Source organism: Canis lupus, chromosome 26 (assembly GCF_048164855.1).
Source record: "Canis lupus baileyi chromosome 26, mCanLup2.hap1, whole genome shotgun sequence".
In the NCBI taxonomy this organism is placed as follows: domain Eukaryota; kingdom Metazoa; phylum Chordata; class Mammalia; order Carnivora; family Canidae; genus Canis; species Canis lupus.
The window spans coordinates 7,599,528-7,623,673 of record NC_132863.1 but is presented as its reverse complement, the minus strand read 5'-3'; the positions used below and the strand labels follow the sequence as shown (position 1 = coordinate 7,623,673).

Below are 24,146 nucleotides of genomic sequence, written 5' to 3'. Positions count from 1 at the left end.
TAAACAGTTAGGAAATATTTACTCACAAAGCACAGTCTCAGGGAGATAAATATTGAACAAAGTCAAGTCCCTACCCTCAAGGAGCAGGGAGACAAATTCCTACCCAACTAAATTAAAACACACAGAAATCTGGAATAAGTTCTGAAATAGAGATCTTACCAAAATGCTGTGGATTTTGTACCTAAAAAGCAGCAGTAAGTAGTGTGTAGGGTAGATAGAGAAGTTAGAATGACAGAACAGCCTAAACAAGGTGTGAGAACAACTGATGTGAGGTGCAGTGGAGTGAGCCATGTGCTCCCTGAATATGGAGAGTCTGAACTGAGGAGAGCCTGGCAAGAAGGGTCCCAAAAAGGAAAGTTTGAAGAAAGGGCTGGGCTTCCCATTAGTTGCAATGGCTTGAATGTGAGCATCGTCTCCACTCCTTTCCCCAAGCCCTACCAAAAATGGCAGCAAAGAATTTATTTTTAGATTAAAACTCCACAAAAGTAAGGAAGAAAAGATCACAGCGGACAAGATGTATCAACAAATTTTCAGAAGGCTGAACAGAGAGATTGGTGGCAACTGACACAGCAGAGTGGAAAAAGTCGAAATCTACATGCCACAGAGGAGACTGGGAAAGAAAAATTAGCTGGTTTATACCAGAGACTCTCAGAAAAGCTTAGGAACTGGATGTACCAGATACAATAGAAGGTGGAGGCGAAGAGTAGAGTTGGAAACCAGAGCGTTAACCCAAGGCTTAGGAGCACGTAGACTTTCAGGTCTCCTACCTCATTCCTGCACTGCAGGCAACTACCCCACCCCCTATCATTGACAGGAGATAAGAAGTTATTCTCTGATGAAATTGAACAAGAGAGGTCATGAGTTCAAGGTCACCAGGCACAGCTAAGGACAGGATGAAAGCTTACTGAAACAAAGGAGTTAAGGGAGCAGATGCATCACGAAGGATGTGCTCTATAATCCCCATTTCCATTTACCCCTTCACTTCCAGGATGCTGGTCACCAGGCATATATTTCCCCAAGCAGGATTTGGGATTATTCTCTGGAGAAACTGAGTGACTTCAGAGAAAAAGATCACCAGCTATTGAATTTGGAGTGTTGACTAAGTTAGCTTTTGTTTTGAATGTGGGACATGGTTGTATGGTCCAAGGTTATTCAAACCCAAGCCGTTGATCATCAGACTAAGACCCATTTTATAATTAAGTTTTACTTAACACAGAATAGGATTTTTAAGTCTCTCTCGGTTCGATTTTTGTTTTTGAAAGTTAGTATTTTTCTCCAAAGGTATAGATTCTCTAGATTTGTATGATTTGCATTGTCCTATAGCAGGACAATGGTACTATCATGATATCTTGCTCCCATCTATTGTTGCTCCCATCTACCGATGCTGTTAAAAATGTAAATATTTCTGGGGCACCTGGGTAGCTCAGTTATTTAAGTGTCTGCCTTCAGCTCAGGTTGTGATCCCAGGGTCTTGGTATTGAGCTCTGCTGAGCAGGGAGCCTGCTTCTTCTTCTCCCTATGTTGCTACCCCTGCTTGTGCATTCACACTCACACTCTCTCTGTCAAATAAATAAACAAAATATTTTAATGTAAATATTTCTTATTGGAATTTTACTATAATTAGCAGGGTTTTCTTATGAGAAAAAGATGGTATAGTTAGCTACTTCTGTGGGATATTTGGCTGGTTTATGACTTCGGAACCTGCTGTTGAATTTTTTAAGTGGCTGTAAAATATGACAACCACAGCTGGATTTCCCCTCTACTTGGTTATTTTAGTTTGGGTTCTCCCAAAGCACAGGTTGAAAAGAGTTAAAGTGCAAGTAGTTTATTTGGAAGGTGATTCCAGGAAGCACTTGTAGGGCAGTAAGAGGGAGATAGGGAAGGCAAAACAGAGTTGGTGATAATAAGCAGGTCTCCATGATGGGGAAATGCAGTTTAGTCATGCTGGAGACCTTGAGAGACAGCTCAGAACAGGTACCTTAGGGCAGCCCGAGTGGCTCAGCGGTTTAGTGCCACCTTCAGCCCAGGGGATGATCTTGGAGACCCAGGATCGAGTCCCACGTAGGGCTCCCTGCATGGAGCCTGCTTCTCCCTCTGCCTGTGTCTCTGCCTCTCTCTCTCTCTCTCTCTCTGTCTCTCATGAATAAATAAAATCTTTAAAAAAAAAAAAAAAAAAAAGAACAGGTACCTTAGAGCTACCCCACCCAACAGTGAATGAGATGGAGATTTACCCACCACTCCCATGGCTGATCACAGGGCACTTCTGGCCTTGCCACAGGACAGCCCAAGTAGGCTCCACATGGGCTGGGCTGGTTTGATGATGCCCTGTGGGGAAAAGGCCCCAACTGCTGGCAGTGGGAAGATGCACCAGAAAGAACAGAAGCGGTTGAGTGCTCAGGGGTGTAGTCAGGACATCCACAGCAGTTCCACAATAGTTCCCCTTTAGATGAACAGCACTGCTCATTGCTCTTGCCAGACCCTGTATGGTTCCTATATTTCCCGGACTCACTTTTTCCTGTCGAAGCAGATAGAAAAAAGACAGAAACAGGCAGGAATCTGTTTCTTCTATGAAGCTTGTGGAAGCATATACGGGTAATTTGTTTCTTCTATGTGTGGAAGCTTCATAGAAGAAACAAATTACCCGTATATGCTAACATTTTCCTACTTGTTAAAATCAATAAAAACTAAATGTCTATTATATTCATTCTGCTTTTGTTTTACAAACATTTTGGGGGATATTTTGTACTAATTTGCCTTTTGATCAATATCATAAATACCATCTTTTATAGGCTCAACTTATTTGAATTAAGCATAATCTTCACTCTGTTTATTTTATGTGGATGTTATTCCAGCATGGTCAGTGGAAGTCCCGCTGACTAACTTCTTTGTCCTTCCAGCACTGCCCTACTGGTTTTGAAAGCATCCTTGCTTTTTAGAAATGAGATATTCTAGAGATAGTCTGTTCTTCTCATGCTCCAACATGGAATCAACTTCCATCAAGGGAGTTCTGTTTTCTTTAGCTGAAGAAGTGACTTTGAGGGCAATATCTGGGCACTAGGGATGCATATACAAGTTGGTGGTAGGTAAGAGTCCTGCTGCTATTGCTGCGGTGCAGCCACTTTTAAAAGAGATGGAGAGCTGGGGCACCTGGATGGCTCAGTCAGTTAGGCATCTGACTCTTGATCTCGGCTCAGGTCTTGGTCTCAGGGTCATGAGTTTGAGCCCTGCATTGAGCTCTATACTGAGTGTGGAACCTATTTAAAATTAACAAAAAAGGGGGATCCCTGGGTGGCTCAGTGGTTTAGCACCTGCCTTCTGCCCAGGGTGTGAACCTGGAGTCCCGGGATCGAGTCCCACGTCGGGCTCCCTGCATGGAGCCTGCTTCTCTCTCTGCCTGTGTCTCTGCCTCTCTCTCTCTGTGCCTCTCATGAATAAATATTTTTTAAAAAGAATATTTAAAAAAAGAGATGGAGAGTAAAGCTTGAGAGTTCTCATCACAAAGAAAAAAACACTTTTTCTGTATCAATATGAGATGATGGATGTTAACTAAACTTACGGTAATCATTTCACAATGTACATAAGTCAGGTTGTTATGCTGTCCACTTTAACTTACACAGTGTTGTATGTCAATTATATCTCACTAAAAATTATATATCACTGGAAAAATTGTTTATTTTATTTTTTTTTAATTTTTATTTATTTATGGTAGTCACACAGAGAGAGAGAGAGGCAGAGACATAGGCAGAGGGAGAAGCAGGCTCCATGCACCGGGAGCCCGATGTGGGATTCGATCCCGGGTCTCCAGGATCGCGCCCTGGGCCAAAGGCAGGCGCTAAACCGCTGCGCCACCCAGGGATCCCTGGAAAAATTGTTTAAAAATAAAATAGATGGAACCAGTATATATATGAATTCATGCCTGTTATTGAAATTTATCTATTTACTATATTCTACTTTTCTTGTAGTATGTGGCTTCATTGGCTACTAAGATTTTCTTCTAGTCTAAGTCTCTAAGGAAAAAAATGAAACTGACAAATTAACGGATGCATTTTAACATGTAGAAATGAGTTTTGTAGGAAGCTATGTATTTCTCTTAGAAAGCTTGAGGAGATTAATGACAAGTGCCTAGACAAATAAGCAAACAAAAAGCAAAGCAATTAGTAACTACAGGAAAAACAAAAAATTGAGGACAGAACGCAATATAAGTATCCTATTTGACTTGGTGGAAAAACCATATATACATGGTCCTATTGATGAAACACATTGATTTTTCTAAAAATGCTGATATAAATAATTAGAAGAATGAGGTTGGTAGTAAGAAGGGTATATGTGTAAAAAAAATTCATCTTTTGGGATGCCTGGGTGGCTCAGTGGTTTAGCGTCTGCCTTCAGCTCAGGGAGTGATCCCAGGATCCAGGATCGAGTCCCACATCAGGGTCTCTGTGAGGAGCCTGCTTCTCCCTCTGCCTATGTCTCTGATTGTCTCTCTCTCTGTGTTTCTCATGAATAAATGAATAAATCTTTAAGAAAATTCATCTTTCATGGGGGAAAATAAGACATAAAATCTACAATTGATAAACCAAGAAATAACAGTATTAGCTTATTATAGAACACAAAGTTATAGAGTATTTAATATAGCTTTAAATGCCAAGGGTTAAAAATGTATATAACTTGAATACATAACTTATCATTTTGTACTTGGGGCTTATCCTCATAGCCTCAGCTCAAGTCTTTCTCTCCCACTAGCATGTGAGCTACTTAAGAGCAGGTGTCCTGTGTGAGTCATCTATCTCCCAGCACTTGTTTAGTGCCTGGAACATAATAGGGGTTCAGAGCGTTTCAATGAATTTAATGGGGGAGTGCAGAGGGATAGAGTAGAGCAGAGAGGGGAGGGACAGCACAGAAGGCAACTCTTTTTCATTATAAAATTAAACTTTGCAGTATTACTAGACTTTAAAAATATTTTTATATACTAGTTTGGTTAAAAATACTAAAATTAAAAACATAAGGCAAGTTCGTGACTCATTCTATATAGTCTAGTTTCTGTTGCAATAACAAATAATCTCCCCATCTAAGGGGCTTAAAACAGGGTTTGTTTGCCACTTGTGATACATGCCTATCCAAAGAAGGACTACTTGGAACCTCTACTTCCTATCATTTCTCTCCAGCATACAGGCTGTCAGAGCTGCCACCACCTGAAACATTGCTGGTCATCATAGAGGAAAAGTGAGAGCATACTCTGGCTTATAAAGTTTCCACCCCATCCCATCCCATTGGCAAAAGCAAGTCACACAGCCCCACCTAACTTCCAGTATTCTAAGAAATGCAGTCCTTCCATGTGCCTGGAAGGAGCAAGAATGGGCATATTTGTCAACAATCCTCATGACTACTCACTAGTGAAAGATTTTTCGGTAGGAATGGAGATCATATGCATGAAGAAGAAATCGTTGCTGAATGAATTTGCTAATTCAAGAGATTGTTGGGATAGATTCCATAGGGTTTGAAGAATGATCAGATATGGAAGAGGTACACTAAATGCAGCTGAATGGCACTAGTTTGGGGGTGGGCCTGGGAAATGGGTGTTGTTAGAGTTAGAAAGCCAAGAGGTTAGGTTCTGGTCCCGCCTCTTTGGCAAGTGACTTAACCAATCGAGTTTCTACAGGCACATTGTAAAATGCATATTTGCATCTCTTACGTGAAGAGGGTCATCATACATCATACATTCCAGCTGATGAAGAGAGTCATCAGCTTACCTGAGATGATTCACGTTTACGCCTTTATCTCAGTGTAAGTATAGGCAGCACCCTCTTTGACTCCAGAGTTTCTTGGTTTGTCTGGGGATATGGCCAGACAATATGGGGACATTGTCTTATTCTGGCCCACTTAACCTGAATATCTAGTCTGACTCTAAACATAAGGAAACATCTATAGAAACCCAAAGTAAGAAACATTTTATTAATAAAAATAGAAGGGGATGATATTCTTCCAAGATGTTAATATCATAAAAGAAAAAAGGAGACTAGAGAAATGTTTAAGACTAAAGGAAACTAAGGAGATATGACATCTGCGTGCAATACCATCCTGCATTGGAAGAGAAGGACATGATATAAAGGTCATCACTAAATCACTTGACAAAATTGGAATATGGACACTCAATTAAGATAAAATAATTTTATCAATGTTAAATTTATTGAAGTTTATGACTATACCACAGTTAAATAAAATGATATCTTTATTCTTAGAAAATACATTCTGAAGGGGTAAAATGCATGATGTACACAACTTATTCTCAAAAGATTCTGAAAAGCATGACATGTATAAATATAAACTGAAACATAAATAAATGTATGGAGAAAGAGAGAGAAAGGAAATGCGGCAAGATAGTAACAACCAGTCATTTTGATAAAGGACATATGGGTATTGTACTATTGCAATTTTTCTGAGGAAGTTTGAACTTTCAAAAACATTTGTGAAAAGTTATATGTTAAACATTTTGTAGTGTAGGCATTTAATAAATATTACATGCTTTACTTTATAGCCATATCAATGTATGACAGCAAAGAGAGAGAGGAACAGACAGGAAGATGGTTTACCTAACTGTGCAATAAATACAGGAGAAAATGTATAACCATTGAGCAATTTAATCACGTGGAAGATGTAATGATATAAATGAAAATGTCTGTAGCAAACACAAAGGGGAGCAGGAAGACAAAAGACCAGATATTTCGTGATTACCATCATAAAAACATAGATATGTATATAATCAGGTGTTAGTGTCTGTACCAGGTTTTATGTTCATTGCATCTTATTTCCATTTAAAGTTTTTTAAATATATAATGCTTCTTAAATTTTTTAATTTACATTTTTATCCATGTAACAACTCTTTTAAAAACCTGAGTAAAGGGGATCCCTGGGTGGCTCAGTGGTTTGGCGCCTACCTTTGGCCCAGGGTGCGATCCTGGAGTCCTGGGATCGAGTCCCGTGTCGGGCTCCCGGCATGGAGCCTGCTTCTCCCTCCTCCTGTGTCTCTGCCTCTCTCTCTCTCTCTCTCTCTCTATATATATATATATATATATATGTGTGTGTGTGTGTGTGTGTGTGTGTGTTCTTTCATGAATAGTAAATAAATCTTTTAAAAAATAAATAAAAAATAAAAGCCTGAGTAAAATAGGCATCGATTCTGGCCTTTTAGTCAATTTCATACTATACAGTTTTGAGCTTTCTCTTTCAGTTTAGACACATTTTCAGTTCGCTTTGGCCTTTTTCCAGACACAAAGGGGTAGTGGAGAGAATTCTGTAAATGCTGGATCTCTGCCGTTTTCAAGTTGCATGGCCTTGAACAATTCAGTTAACTTGTCTTCTAAAATGATAGGTTTGAGCAAAAGAATCTCTAAGATCTTTCTACCTGTTAGGGGCTGAACTGTGTTCTCTGAAATTCACGTTTGAATTTCAACATGTTTGGAATGAAACTATATTTGGAGATAGGGACTTTAAAAGAGGTAAATAAGGTAAAATGAGGTCATATGAGTGGGCCTGAATCCAACATAACTGGTGTCCTTACAGGAAGAGTAGATTAGGACACAGACACACAAACAGAAGGAAGACATCTGAGGACACAGGGAGAACGTAGTCATCTGCAAGCCAAGGAGAGAGGCCTCAGAAGAAATCAACTCTGCCAACACTTTGATCTCAGACTTCTAGACTCGAGGACTGTGAGAAAATAAATCTCTGCTGCTTAAGCCACCCAGTCTATGTTACTTTGTTATGGCAGCCCCAGCAAACTGATACAAGGCTCTAACATTCTTATTCCTCCTCTTGCTTTCCTTTTATAGGACATACTTTCCCCAGGATATACAAATGTCTGCCACAAGAGGGCCATGCTGCCCTAAGAGTGAACACTCTGCTCACCCCCCTCCACCCATCCCCAGCCCTGCCCCCAGGTTGATTGCAGATCACAGAGGGGGCAGATGGATGCGAGATGCACAGATTGAGGCCTTTCCACAAAACTGGATAGACATAGACTCAAAAAAACGAGCCATCAAGGTTCATTTTGAGTAGAGTGGCCAGCAACCCCAAGTGAAAGGGCAGACTCTTGGATCCCCAGCCTCTGCTCCCTGATATTGGCCTCACCCATCAGGCCTCGGTGTCTAATGTATGCTTAGCTGTAACAGAAATGATGAGTCCGTATGAAGTGCGACTACAGATGAAGAAACACTCAGAAGCAAGGCTCCCTCTCCAACTGCACACGTGGTTGACTCTGAAGACTTTTGAGAAAGTAAAGCCATAGATTCAAACACTATTAAAGGCAGGAGGGCACTAAGCACCAAACTGCTTTCCCAGCGCCTAATATAGAAACTTGAAGCAAGTATCCACAAATCCAAATCTGTTGGACAACAGATGTATTCCTTGTATTTCCTGACCAATAGGCACCAACACAAGGCATGATAACTAAATGTGATGCATAATCCTGGACAGGATTCTAGACTAGGGGAAAAAGGAGCTATAAAGGAATATTATTCTGATAATTAATGAAATTTGGGTATGGAATATGAATTAGAGGGGCGCCTGGGATGGCTCAGGTTGTGATCTCAGAGTCCTGGGATTCAGCCCCGCATGGAGCTCCCTGCTCAGCCAGGAGTATGCTTCTCCCTCTCCCCTTCCCCCCTGCTTGTGTTCTCTCACACTCTTGCTCTCTCTCTCAAATAAATAAATAAATAAATAAATAAATAAAATCTTTTTTTAAAAAGGAATTTGAATTAGATAATATTATGTGTTAAAATGCCTGCTTTTTATGGCATGCTAGTTTAAGAAATAATGAGGCACGATGTCCAGTTTACCTTCATCTGGTCAGAAAATAATATACATGCATATATTATAACATATATATAAAGACAGGATAATAAAGCAAATGAAGAAAAATGTAAATAATTGGTGGGTTTGGGTAAAGGATATATGGGAGTACTCTGTACTCTTCCTGCAACATTTCTATAAATTTGAAATTATAACAAAAGAACACCCCCCCCCCAAATCCTAAATACCTTTGGGAAAACTGTGCTGAGACTAGATGTTTCTTAATGATAGCAAGAAAATGCAAAAATGCTCCTTTGATTTACCAGATGATCTCAGCAACCAGGATTTCACTGATGATTATGGTAGGAGCTTAGCAATGCTAATAGTGAAGGGCTTTTGAAATGTATCTAGACTTACTTTCTCTGAACACCAGACAATGGGGCACAACCTTGGCATGTCTCTGAGACATTGTTATACCTACTCATTCATCATCACTCTGGTTATACGTGAAAAGTGACCATACGACCTCAGGGATACAGAAATGAGTCATTACCATAGCAGGCACCATCTCAGGAGCAAGTTTGAAGAACTCTTTCACATTCTAATTTCTTTTTTCTTTTTCTTTTTTTTTTAGATTTTATTCATTTGACAGAGAGAGAGCACAAGCAGTGAGAGTGGCAGGTAGAGGGAGAGGGAGAAGTAGGCTCCTCACTGAGCAGGGAGCCCGATGAGGGGCTCCATCTCAGGACCCTAGGATCATGACCTGAGCCAAAGGCAGACACTCAACCAACTGAGTCACCCAGGAGCCCCTACAGTTATAATTTCTTGTGGATTTAAATCTAGCCATGCTATTCATATTTCTCCTCAGTACTTCTCTGTAAGATATCATTAAACACCACCACTTTTAAGTTGGGCCAGCCTACATCTGAACCACAGCTCCTTTTCTTCTGGGAATAAATTGTCAAGTGGTTTGATGTACCAGCTGGCATGCCCACTTTGCCCTTAAAGGAGGATGTTCCAAACCCTGATTTGTACCACTCAGGAAATGAATACCAAGGAATTAGGCATACATATCTATGGAGGCATTTATGATAGGAATACACACTCACAGGTTTAAGTATACATCTGATATATCATGTTTATAAGGCCATATCCACTTACCTATAGATATCAAGAGGAACTGATTAAACTATTTCATAAATGTTCTTTTTTTAAGATAGTATTTATTTATTTGAGTGAGCGAAAAAGAGCACAAGCTGGTGGAGGGGCAGATGGAGAGGGAAAGAGCAGACTCCCCACTGAGTGGGGACCCTCCAAAATGGGACTCCATCCCAGGACTCTGGGATCATGACTCGAGCCGAAGATAGATGCTTAACTGACTGAGCCACCCAGGCACTCCATCATAAGAGAAGAAATTCTGTCTTCCCATGTTCACCAACTTCTTAGCTTGGAGCTGAAATTGGGAGGGATGAAATTCGAAGCTATTTTATCCACGATTTTCAGATTCTGCACAAAGTTTAAAAGTACATCAGGGGACTCTAAGACTGTACATTTTAAGCTCTAACCTTCAACTTGCAGACTTAAACTCCATGTGAAGTTTTCCAACAAAATGTGTAGCAATGGTTGGTTTGAATAAGATTACTGTGGCTTGTCAGGCATATGAGTCTGACCATAGAACTACCTATTCCAACCATTTGACTTGTTAGTTCATTTGGAAAAGGACTATAATGATACTTTATCCTATTCACCTTCTACCACCTGCTCATGGTTGACACCTACTGACTCCACCCCTTCATTTATCTAATATTTTTATCAAAGTCATTTGACTTTTCTTCTCACCCAGAAGATACCATCCTTTTCTTTCTTTGCCTGTGTCCCTTGGTTTGGATACCAATATCATCCTTATTCCTTGCACCCCTACCCATCAGCTCATGCATATTCATCTATGAAGATGACCATTGAGAGACATCTGCTGTTCCACACACCTGAATCTCCATAGGCTTAGCCAAGATGCCTCCTGGCTAAGGCTCCACCTTTCCACTACTCCAGCAGCCCAACTGATACGGTTGCTCTAATTAGCCTGGAGCTTTCTGAAGGCAGGGCAGATGCCAATGCAGTTCATTCTGCCAGGGGCCACCCTCCACCAAAGGATCATTCCAGAGATCCATCCTCCATCCTTCCCCAGGCTGCTGGACACCCTAAAAGTCTAGCCTTCCAGATTACATCATCGTCTCCTGTGCCTCTGGCTTCCTGTAGGGTTTTGCAAATGGGGTCACTGGCAGGAGATCAGAGAGATTCCCTTTCTGCTTCCCTCTCCCCTCTAAGCAAAATTGCCCCTTCATGGCATCACTTGTTCCTTTTGGCCTGGGGTTGTAAGAACTTCCTGCTGTTGCTAGTTCTTGGCTCTTCACCATGCTTTGGTGATTCCCTTAACCTTGCTCACAACTCTGGAAGTCGTCCCCTTGTTAAAGTATCTTCTGTTAAACTCTGTTTAGACCATTTATTTCCAGCTAGATATAGGAGAACCCTGACAGATACAATATCTCATTCCTCAACTGGTAAAGCTTTTGAAACAGCATAGGTACCTGATAAAATGAATTCAACAATAAATGAAGCTTAGATAGAAATTTGAAATCAAGATAAAGTTTCATGTTTTAATTTTTTTAATTTAAATTCAATTAATTGATATAGAGTGTATTTTTAGTTTTAGAAGTAGAGTTTAGTGATTCATCTGTATTATGTAATATCCGTTGCTCATTACATCACCTACCCTTCCTAGTGTCCATCACCCAGTTACCCTATTCCCCACCCTGTCACCCTCCCCTCCAGCAACCTTCACTTTGTTTCCTATGACTAAGAGCCTCTCGGGATGCCTGGGTGGCTCAGCGCCTGGGTTGAGCATCTACCTTTGGCTTAGGGCATGATCCCCAAGTCCCGGGATCAAGTCCCACATTGGGCTCCCTGAATGGAGCCTGCTTCTCCCTCTGCCTCTTCTGTCTCTGCCTCTCTCTGGGTCTCTCATGAATAAATAAATAAAATCTCTCTGGGTCTCTCATGAATAAATAAATAAAATCTTTAAAGAAAAATAAAAGAGCCTCTTCTCTTATGGTTTGTCTCCCTCTCTGATTTCAAGACAAAGTTTTTGAATGTTGGGAAGTTCATCTTGAAACTTTCAAATGGGAAAGCTGGGTATTGCTTGGCCAAAGATGAAGCATGAAGCTCTTACCAATAGCTGTACCAGAGGCCTGGCACTCTCACTCCACATGTTTGCTGACTGGGCTGTTTCAAAGGGCATAGTCAAACTTTGCAATAGCCCTAAATTGAAATTTGCTTTGCTCTCCACTGCAATAGCTGGATTTATATTGTCCTCCATCATTAAATGAAATATAGAAGGACAGGACCAAAATACATTCGTTAAGAAGGAAAACAGTGCACCAGTCAGCAGAGTGGGTATACTTACAAGACACAATAAAAGAAAAAATTAATTCCTTAGAAAAGAGCTTTCTATTTTAAGAAGAAAAAAAGAAGGGATGTTCTCAAGTGATAGATAATGAAGACATTTCCCAGGCATCCTCCAACGCTGTGGCTTTTTAGATGTAAACCTGAAACGAAATCTATTGCAAAGGGTGGCATCCAAGTTGGATTCTGGCTGCTTATTTTGTTCTGTGGTCAGCCTTTGCTGAACATAGCAGTTTCAACAAGCCACAGAGCTGTGAGTGGCCCCTGTCTCTAAAATGCCTTTTGGATTATACTCAATGACCCTCATTGTATGACTTAGAATCTGCAAGGATGACAATTAAACACGACATTTGGCATCAAATTCTCCCAGGTACATTATTTTTTTCAAGGTAACCTGAATTTTTGGGGTAACGCACACCCTGGATCTGAAAATGCCACTTTGTCAGGATTTGCTACATGATATCCTAGTGACCTTTAAGACCAATTCCAGGTCATCAAACCAGTGTTCCCAAGCCTGCGTTTGGGGCACTATTTGGCTGAGTCACTTACAGTATCATTCTTGAGGTGCCTCTTAGGAGCTCATAAGCTCCAATTGTTAAATTTCCAGGAATTTTGGGAACTGGTTAGAACCTCACTGATAGCTTAAAATCAGCCATGGTGTGAATATTTATACCACAGGAGTTGACAAACACTCTAAAGACACCTTGGGACATTTCTCCTCTTGAAACTCAGTTGTTCAACATTTACTGGAGTCACATCAACTACGAAATAATAAGGATCCATCTCCCAGTGGCTGAAATTGATGGAGAGAAACTTGATGTCCTTTCTTCAATCTCTGCAATTTCAAAGAAGAGAATCAGTCTTCCCATGTATGTCGTTTAAAATGGTACCCTGAATTTAAATGCTCAGTTTTAAAAAATAAGAGTGGAATTAGAGTATACAGTCTGAGAAAATGGTTTGTTTTGATTAAAAGTTGGCTCAAGAAGTTTCTGAAAATCAATTTATGATAATTGCCTTATAAAGTTAAAATGCCTTCCAAAATTTTATGGGGCCATTTCAAAAACTGGGGAAGTCAGCCAGTAAATTAAAACGTATCTCTATAAAGAGAGAAAAAGATTTATCTCAAAACTAGTTTAGGCTCAGCTGGAAGACTTGGTCTCTGTACCACTGGAAGGGAAGATAGCAATCTCTAGCAAAGCTCAAGATTTTTTTTTCCCTGAAATAATGGCTGACCATTGCCTCTGTTGTTTTTGGCCAACTTTTCTACCAAAACAAGAATTTTGCAACTGGAATGACCTAACTTGGGAAACAATTTTATAACATTTTCTAGGAACCACAAAATATTTGTTTTATTCTTTTTGAAGACCAGCAGTGGGACCAGAAGAAGAGCATAATATTTTGCCAGGTAACAAAGAAAAAACTTGATAAGGCCAGGGACTGGAAGAATATTTCAGTTCAAATAAGGGTCACCCAGAGCCCATGAAACATTGTCTTTCAAACCACTAAGAAACATTCCTTGCAAAGCATCACAACCAGCTAAAATCCTGGATCCACTCAATTGGCTATTAGGGCATAAATACTGACCTTTATCATACAATAAATTGTAAGTTGGGCAGCGAGTTTTGACAAAAACACCAGGAACAGTAGTTAGCTGCAAAAGCAGACTCACATGTTAGAAAAGCCAGGAGAAAACTTCTTGACGGTTAGAAACAAAATAGAAGCTTCTTGCAGTGACTTGGATTTCAGCTAGGAGAGTGCAGACAATCCAAGTCAGGCAACAGTATTATTGCTGGAGACTGCAAAAATATTGATCAGCTCAACTATCAGCAAAATGCCCTCCCAAAGCCTATTAAATATGTACCATGAAGTTTTCTGAGGTAAGCTGATATACTGTGTCATAGGATGCATGGATTAAAATACTGGACACTTGCGTTCCATACTCTAGATTTAAATCCTTTGTGACCCATTAGCTACTTAATTTCTCTAAGCCTCACATGTCCCATCTATAAATGGGGGGGTGATAATAGTTCCCAAAAGATGTCATGAGGGCTAAATGATATGTTTAGAATGCTGGGCAGCATGCATTAAGTGCTTAATAAATATTAGACATTAGTTTTTGCATGCAGGCTGGCAGGCTTTAAGCATTTGTCTTGGTCTGGAATTCCCCAGATGCAGCCCCTAAACACAAGTGGTATATCTAGGAGAGGATCCTCTCACACCAGTAGGTGAATGAGAGAAGTGAGGCGGGGCGGGGGCGGGGGGGGGGTGGGGGAAGAGGCCAATCATAGGGGTGTCATCACAATTGCCTCTGTGCCCGACTGGAGGTTACTGCATCGGGGGACTCTAGGAGACAGAACAGGACACCCTACAGAACTATCCCACCCAAGGGGTGTTTATCCATGAGCTTCCCGTCCATCTTTGGTTGAGACCTGCTCCCAGGGGCATTAACACTCTAGGATCTGGGACAGAAAATCAGAAAATGGCAGGTAGTTCAGAGTAAGCAGCCTTCTCACATTGGGGAGCATAAGGGGCATAGGAGGGGAGCTAGAGGCCCACCATCACTGTTTTTAGATCATTGAATGAACTGAAGTTCCTCTATATATTTATTTTAATGGGGTCAACTCGTGACTATAATACAACAAAACAAAACAAAAAAACTGTGTTCATTCTATGTTGGTTGTCATAGAGACAAGAAATAAATTATGTAATAAATTATGTAGCTTTAAAATATTTGTGTGTCAGTTCCCACCAAATCAACATGATGTTGAGAATAATATATGGAGTTTCAACCCTAATTCTGCTTTGAAAGACTTACCTCTCCCCTAATATTCATTACCTAAAACTAGGGAGGTATCCAACAATTTTCGCAGTGCTGTGCAATAGCCAAACCCTCATGGAAAAGAAAAACTCTCTCTTTTTCCAAGAATCACCAAACTTTTAGCAGCCGCAATGACAGGCTTCTTCAGTAAATGAAACCATGTGAGTTTTAAGGAAAAATAATATATTAAGACTTTCTTACACATTCAGAGGTTCAAATACTGAGATGATAACACCATAAACTCCATCCCTACATTTAAAAATGTATCTGTTGCATAATTTGATTGTGTCTTTTTCATGTGAAAAGGAGGAGAGTCTGTATATTTGGCCAATGTTTCTAAAAATAAATAACTGCCTCAAAGGAAAAGACTGGAAAGTTTGCCCATCTAAAATATAAACTATTTTAAAAATAAATAAATAAACTATTTTGTGTTACAAAAACGCCAATAGCAACCCCAATGTTAAAAGCTAATAAAAAAAAAATAGGACAGTTTCCATATTAGATAAAAGACAGAGCACTATGTAAAGAAAATTACAAATCAATAACAAAAAGGCAAACATCCAGTAGAAAAGCAAAGAAAAGGCAAGATCAGCTGAGAATTTTATCTGTTTCAGAGTCTGATCATTTGTCGTATTTTCAAATGAAAAAGAACCATATGTAAATGGCCCAAGTTTCTAAAGCAAACAATTAGAGTTTGGTATGACATATTCAAGTTTACAGAAGGCACATGGTCAAAAAAAATGAAAAGATGTCCAACTTCACTACTTTTCAAAATATGGCAACATATCAATATACACATCAAGATACACCTCAAAACACACACACACACATGCACACGCACACGCACAGACACACACTTATATATCTCAGGGGTGGTGGTGTTATTTTAAGGAATTGGCTTATGCAATGGCGGAGACTGGCAATTCAGGTAAGAGGTGAGGTGGCAATCTTGAGTTTGGAATCTGTAAGGCAGGTTAGCAGGCTGGAAATTCAGGGACGATTTCTATTGTTACAGATTTTGCTCTTCGGGCCTTCAATTGAATAGATGAGGCTCATTCACATCATGGAAGGTAATCTGACATACTTATTCCGTGTCTACTAATATGTCAATCACATTGACAAAATACCCTCACAACAAGGTCTTGACTAGCATTGGACCATGCAATCAGGCACCAAAGCCTAACCAACTTAACACATAAAATGAACCACCAAGGATGGTCATGCCTGATACTTCACAGAGAAAATAGAGTCCTCAGAAAGATATTTTCTCAACTTCAAGTTCTCAGTTCAATGCCCCATCTCCTCTCTCAGGACTGCTCACTAATATTTGAGTCTGCTGACTACATCCTCCTTCTTGAAAGACCCTTTCTTGGATCCATGTTTCTACCTGCCTCTGGATTTTCCATTTCTTGGAAGCCTCTTGTAAGGATCCTCTTCAGCTTCCATCTTTGAATTACTAGGGTTCCTGCAGGTTCTGTCCCAAGCCCCGTCCTTTCACCCTTGGAATATTCTCAACTTTTCTGGACCATTGACTGGTATCACCTAGGACTGCACACACCTAACAATAGCAGACACCCAACAATATTTTAACCAAATAAGGTCTGCTTTTTGTCTTAGAACAGGGAGTCTAGAGGTAAGCAATTCAGGACTGGTATGGTAGACCCCTCTTCACTCTGCTGTCCTCAGCATATGGCTTTGATCCTCATGTTCAAAGATGGCCACTGCTATAGATAGGTGCAGCGCCAACACCTGCCATGTCTTTGCACCAACTGTTTGGAATCCTACTCATTTACTTATTCAACAAATATTAAATTTCACAACTTACTATGTGCCAACACTCTTCTAGGCACTGGGAATACAGAAATGAAAAGATAGATTACAATCCCTGTTCTTGTGGAATTTACATTCAAATGGTGGGGGGTGGGGAATACAAAGTAAATAAGATAATAGAAAATAAATAAGATAATAGAAAGTAAGTGAAAAATATGGTATGTTAGATGGTGATGGGCACTACGGAGAGACAGAAAGCAGAGAAGGGACCTAGAAGCTTAGGAGTGTAGAGTAATCTTAGGGTAGTCAGGGGAGGCCTCACTGAAGAGGTGACATCAGTTCTGCACTGAATTGAGAGACGTGTTGGAGCAAACCATTTGGTTGCTTTCTAAACACAGGGAAGCAAGTTGATAATGAAATATACTGTTAACATTTTTTGAAAATTACAGAAATATGAAACAGTCTATACTGATCCATCAATCAGGTGTGTGCATATGTGCAAGTGTATGGCATGGAGTTATAGGTACAGAACAAACGGCAAGGACACAATCCAAACCAATAATAGGGTTTAATTTTGGTGAGGTGCAAAGAATTGCAGGGGAGTCAAGGTGAAGTTTTTTTTTTTTTTTTTAATCAGGAGAAGACATTCTTAGACAATTTATATAATTAAAATTCATTTAAATTCTTTTTAATTATTAGGCAAAAAGACGATGGGGCAACAAACACTTTTCTTTCTCATATATTTCCAGAGTTGTTTTTTTGTTTCCTAACAAACTTGCAATTTTTTTAATAACCAGGAAAAAAAAATGCAACAAAGTAATTTCCATTCTGTAATTATTTTTACTGCTCTTTGGCTCAACCAGTAGAATGACCCAGGGCCCATCTGTGTCATGGCTCAGGGCCCAAGGGGCTCCCTCTCCCTTGGCAGGCAGCAAGATGAGCCATCCCCACCACTGCTGCATCTGTGGCTGCCAGCATCACCTTGGCTACCTGCAGAGACACTCCTGCCTTGGCCCCTCGGGTGGGGAGAGCTCCCTCCCCATCAGGTTGCAAGGCCTATTAATATAAGATGAGCAGAGAAGCAAAGGGAGGAAGAATACATAGGGCCAGGCCTTCCAAAGGGGAAGTCCTGTTTCTTCAGTATTGACACCAGGCCGCATGGCGCATCTCCCTGATTAATCTGGCTCCCACAGTTTCTCTCTCTGGAGAAACTTGAGATAAGTTTCCCAGCAGCTGGGGCAAAGGGCAGTTAGATGCAGTGTCTTGTTGCACAACCTTCCCATCGCACTCGTGTTCCAGATCATGGCGGCCACCTTGTTTCTCTCCTACCTCGTGGTGGAGTTTCTACAAGAGATTATGGAATGGCCTTTAACTACTTCTCTGCCCTCCCAACGTCCTCTGCAACATGTTCTAGAGTCTTGGTTCTAGGTGTCCACATCTATCCCAATGCGGTCTCCTCTTCCCCAAGGGAAGTATGAATGCCTGTGATTGGTTGTAGGAGAGTCATTGGCATCAACTGGCAGATTTACCAGAACACCAACAGTCTCTTTGGCTACTTTATTTGAAGCATAGAATTATGGACTGAATCTTTTTCCCCTTTCTTTATGAATCTACCTCACACTGTTATTTATCATGACTCCAGCCTGTAAAGTGTGTGTGTGTATGTTTTGGGATAGCCAATTCTAAAGAAACTACAAATAATGCTGCTCTGTTGACAAGCCTACAACAGTTACACAGGATGAACGTGCTCGCAGAAAGACAGATTCATGGTGCTTATTACTAGGTTTGGTAAGTTCTGACACTAGCCTTTTCATAGGATATGAATATTTACATTTTTAAAAAAGATTTTTATTTATTTATTCATGAGAGACACAGGGAGAGAGAGAGGCAGAGACACAGGCAGAGGGAGAAGCAGGCTCCATGCAGGGAGCCGACACGGGACTCAATCCCGGGTCTCCAGGATCACACCCTGGGCCGAAGGCAGCGCTAAACCACTGAGCCACCCGGGCTGCCCAAATATTTATATTTTCTTTAGGAGATAAAAATCAGCTGATGGGAAGTTAAGGCAATGCTGACTTTGTTTTGTGAGAAATAAAAACTACTCAGGAGGAGCCGAACCATACTGAAGGCTCATAATTTCTAAATATTCCCTGAAACAAGTTGATAGTCTGGGTTTTTCACATCTTTGTGGAATGCCTAGTTTCGTCTCCACACAGAGATAGAGGAACTTCTACTCAGGAAGGAAAATATTTATTTTCTTTTTTTTCCCCATTTCTGAGGGGAAAATATTTCCAACTTCACCCTCATTATTTTTTATGGTTGCTGAAGTATTTTCATTATATTATCTAAAAGAATCCTGGACTAAATAAAGTAGAAAACCAAAGGCATATGAAATGGTTTCCTGGCCAGGAAGATACTGCAACCATCTCAGGAAAGTTTCTGTCCTCAAGAAAAACAAATGAAATCATGGCCTGCCAAGCCACCTCATGGAATGCAGAAAATACTTTCTGCTCTTTTTTCCTCTGAAAGCTTGGACATGGAGTCACAGTTTATTTGTTGAACGCACTCTTCTTGTTTCTTGTAACCATAGACTCTGGTCTAGTGGAGTGTTTCTTGTGTCAGGCTACTGCTGAGCCAATATTTATCATTTTAGAAATTTCCATGAGTCATAAAATAAACCTGCAACCGGCAGTACCTTCTATGGGTGTTTCTTTCCTAGTGTTTTTAAAATAAAAGGAAAAACACTGAATTTGGAATCCAGTGCCCGGCATTTATCATACCACATAGATATTTTCTCCTGAGTGGAGGATCCTCCTGATATTCCAAAGCCATTCCAGGTGTGTTGCCTGCTGCCTGAAGAACCTTCCTGCCCAACAGCCTGGACCCCTGTCCAGAGGGCCAGGCCAGGGCTGGAAAGGAAGCTACAGAGGTTTAAAGGGTGGAAATGACTCACTGGCTCAAGGGGTGGGAGGAAACGGTTTCCATGGGAGCAAGAATATAAATGAGCAAGTAATTCCTTCCACCTCTAGTGTGGAAAATCTTGTGAGGGGTCCTAAATTTACTGACCAAATGGAAAAAAAAAAAAAAAAAAAAAAGGTTGCAAGATGTGATGTGTGGCCCTCATTTATATGTAAAAATGTGTTACACTAGTGCTGCTTACTCCCTCTATGCTGATCAGCCTCTTTTCCCCAGATGTGGACCAGCTGAGAGAACACCAGCTGGACAATTATAGTAACTTCTTGATTTTGCTGTAAAAACAGGCCCTGTGTCAAGAGCCCAAGGCCTAGAGTTTATAAATCAGAATTCAGAGGTCTGCCTAAGCATTACTAGGATATTCTACTAATTGCAAATATGGCACTAGATACTCAATAACTCTTCTGTATAGTGCAGGCATTACATTTTAGGATCAAAGGGGTTAACCTCATCAACACCTTCACTTTGCAGGTGAGGACAAGGAGGTCCAGAGAGGTGTACCTCCTAAGAGGTCAGACAGCAGTCAAGCGCAGAACTTGTGCCAATGCTATCAAATACCTTCTTGGAAGACTAGTGATAGAAATACTGGAGTCCTAGTGATAAAAGCAAAACCAGTTATACTAACAGGCACTCCAGTTTCACACGATGGCCATTGTCCCTCGGCTGTTTCCAATGGAGCTGCTCTTGAATATGCTCCAAGTTTCTTCACTGGGTAAAGCTGGGGTTTTTTGGCTGAAGAACCCTTTGACATCCTTCTTCCCACTCCCAGAAGGGAAGACTGGAAAGCAAGCCATAACATGCCCCAAAGCAAAAAAACAAAACAAAGCAACAACAACAAAACTCCTGCACTTACATCTCTCTCAGTATCTTGGTCCATGCAGCCGTTGGTAGAAACATTAGGTGTTTTCCTTCTCTAGTCATCAGTCTCTGAATTGGCCCCCTAGCCATCTCTTCATGCTCATATTCATCAACCTAAGTGAGAAATCATGTCGGTGGTAACAAATGTTCACTTCCTTCCTTTCCAGATGCCTCACTAAGATCTGGTAACACCTCCCTGGTATGATCTCCCCCCATTAGTAGGATCCTGAGAATTCCCACGGGGACCTGGGCCAAGTTTATCTTGGCATTGATCTGTTTTCACTAATGATCTCCTTGTGGCAGGGCCCATGACTTATTTATCTTTGTATTCCTGGTAGCTAATGTGGCCATGGCTGGCACACAGTAGGACCCAGTAAATACCTGTCAAGTCTAACTGAAAACTTTTCAGAGTGGCCTCCCATGTAAACAAAACACTTGCTTTGCCTCCCAAACATAAACTTTTTTTCTTTTTCAACACAAGAAATTGTGGGGAGAAACTCAAGTGGTGATAATAGATGATAGGATGATACAAACATCTTTTAAAAAGGCCAGGCTGCTTGGATTCCTACTGGTTAGAGTATATTAGATTGAATCATAAGAATGTCCTACTTTGGGGGAACCTGGTTGGCTCAGTTGGTTAGAGCATTCAACTCTTGATCTCAGAGCCATGAGTTCAAACCCCATGTTGGGTGTGGAGCCTACTCAAAGAAAAAAAGAATATCCTGATTTTGCAGGTCAAAGATAGCTGCATATCGTCCATTTCTTAGGTTTAGCCTAATATAACTGAAAATAACATAATTATAAATACATTACTTTATACAGGGGCTATAAATTCATTTTTTTCATTCATCCACCCTGACCTCTTTACCATGATCTATATGGTCCTACGTCATTTGATTATTAGTTATACTTTCAGTCTTGTTTGGGTCCACCCATTCGGGCTCTCCAGGCTCCAGTCACACTGTCTTTCTTCTGTTTTTAGTGACCTCATCTCATCTGCTTGGGATGTTCCCCACTCCTATTGTCACACGGTTAGTTGGTCCTTCTCGGCATTTAAGCCTCAGCTTCAATTCTGCCTCTTTCGATGAGACTTCTCTGAGCACTGATTTAAGTGTGTCCTTCCTGTTCCCAGTTGCCCTCGGTCATATCACCCAATTTTATGGTCAATAAAGTACTTTTTTGCTTAGTTGTGTATTTGCCTAGGATTTAAGCTCCAGGACTGCACAGGAGCCTTGTTTGCCTTATGCTCTGAAGAGCTGACAGGTTGTAGGCCTAACATGAATGTTGAAATGATGGATTCACTAACTTTAAAAATGCAGAACTCCAGAAACCAACATTGCACTGTATGTTAACTACAATTTAAGTTAAAAAAAAATGCAGCAGAACTAGTTTTCAAGTATTTTCTTCCCTTGGTTTGCTGATTTCATCATCTAGATACTTTGTACAGTTAGATACTGGCCCTTTCCTCTAACCTTCTCTCTGAAAGTCTTTTCATCTTCTTTTTTTAAAGGTTTATTTATTCATGAGAGACACATTGAGAGAGAGAGAGAGAGAGAGAGAGAGGCAGAGACATAGGCAGAAAGAGAAGAAGGCTCCTTGAAGGGAGCCCAGTGTGGGACTTGATCCTAGGACCCTGGGATCACACCCTGAACCAAAGACATACGCTCAACCACTGAGCCATTCAGGTGCCCCTCTTTGCATCATCTTTACCCTTTCTTGATACATTGAGACAGTGAACTACTTGACCTCATCTTCTCACATCCTTGTTATTTACATATATCCAATCTATTGTCCAGCCCATCCACTGAATCTTTTAGTTCAAGAATATTTTATATTCTTAATGTTTGCAACTTTTCCATGACTGCTCATTTTTGCTTTTGGACTCCCAGTGTCTTTCCTTGAGAATATTTACTATTCACATTTTGATTTCTCGTCCTTCTTCTGCTTGAAATTGTTCAGCTTGTTGCCTTTCTTTCATAATGCTGAGATTCCTCCTCTATGAGCTTTACCTATGAACTTAGGGTTTTCACTGGGCTGGGTTTGTACAGAATACCTGGGGCAGGACTTGAGAATGGGCGCCAGTCCTGGAGGGTCTGGGGGAAAGACAGGTGGAGATGTACCAAGCTGGGAAACTTCTAAAGTTGCCCCTGGGCGCCCCCTCCCAACCTCAACCAGGAGGCTGTGCCCTTCCAGATGACTTCTGAGTACCCTCTCCTTTCCACAGTATAACTATTTAGTCCCCAGAGGCAGGGGAGGTGAGAAAGGGGTGAAGGAAAGCTCTGAGCATGGACAATCCATTTGTGTGTATTGGCACCATCTTTACACACCCCCTCAGAGCTGCCTGGACATTACTCAGTATGCTTGGCGGTGGGCACTCCACTGGTAATGAGGTTTTCTAGTCCTCCAATAGTTATGGGATAAGCTAAATGACTTCAAGCTTTCCAGCTTTTAAGAGAAACCCTCTTATTTTTATAATTTGCTGCAGAATTTCTAGTCACTTCATTCCTACTCTTCATGATTTTAACTTGTGATCACATTCAATCCTTGCGCTTCTTTACATTCTGGAATGTTTGAAGTCATTTAGTCTACCCTTAAATCAAATACTAGATTCCTTTATTTGCCCCTTTCTGATTTTTTTGTGGCTCCTCTTTTCCTCCAAGAGTGTAGGAACCTGATCAGAACCGAAGAGAGTACATCATTACTTCTGAAAAATAGGAAGATGATATGGATAGATCCCCAAGATACAGTGCTGAATGAGTGATTAAAAACAAGCTGCAGTCCTACATGCATTGTGAAGGCCATCTGTGTTTTTATAAATGGTCTAGATTGTAAGGTCTGGAAGGTTTCATGCTGCACTGAGAACCAGTGTAGCAGCAAACCAATCTTGGCATATAGATTGTGGGGGAGGAACTGCAGGACTGTTCATTCATCCCTACCTTGAGTTTCCTTTTTAGAGTTTTTCTCAAACTTTTCCTGAAACATGCAGTTTAATGGATGGGCTTCAGGACAGTCCATAAACTCCCTGAAAATGTACACCATGCTTTGTGAGGAGGAGCAAACACCGACTTTTCTAGAGAAAGGGTCTATACTTTTCACTGGAACCTCAAAGGGAACATATGGCCCAAGAGTGGTAAATAATCACTGGTCAAGAGTGTTGTGCTTCTTTCTGCTCCGTTTTCTTATGGTCTAATTCAAGTAGTACACTAGTAACTAAAAACATGTATTGATCATTCAATTTTTAATGTTACAAAATAGCAGTATAGGACTTTTACTTTACCATGAAGACTAGTAGAGAAATCAATAGTGTTACCATGTGGTACTGCGTCATTCTCATGAATGTACTTAAATATATTTAGCCCTTTCCTAAAATAGAGGTCTAGGCCCTTGGGGCAGCCATTCCAAGAGGACCCAGCTACGATATAGGAATGTCCAGAATGTATTTTTGACAGCTTCCATTTACTTTGTTTTATATAAACCCCCT

The 24,146-nt window shown here is 40.7% G+C and overlaps 1 protein-coding gene across 15 annotated transcripts in view; it reads right to left on the bottom strand.

Annotated features, from left to right (window-relative positions):
• Positions 1-24,146, bottom strand: part of BFSP1 (beaded filament structural protein 1) — a 67,351-nt gene that overhangs the window by 38,421 nt on the left and 4,784 nt on the right. For 6 of the 15 annotated variants that reach the window (XM_072799968.1, XM_072799967.1, XM_072799969.1 and 3 more), the window contains one exon: positions 20,661-20,779. The exons of 2 other annotated variants lie outside the window; for them this stretch is intronic. In XM_072799968.1, the coding sequence (XP_072656069.1) occupies positions 20,661-20,755 (95 nt within the window). In that variant the 5' untranslated portion in view covers positions 20,756-20,779. 7 more of the 15 variants (XM_072799977.1, XM_072799979.1, XM_072799974.1 and 4 more) reach the window with 4 other exon arrangements.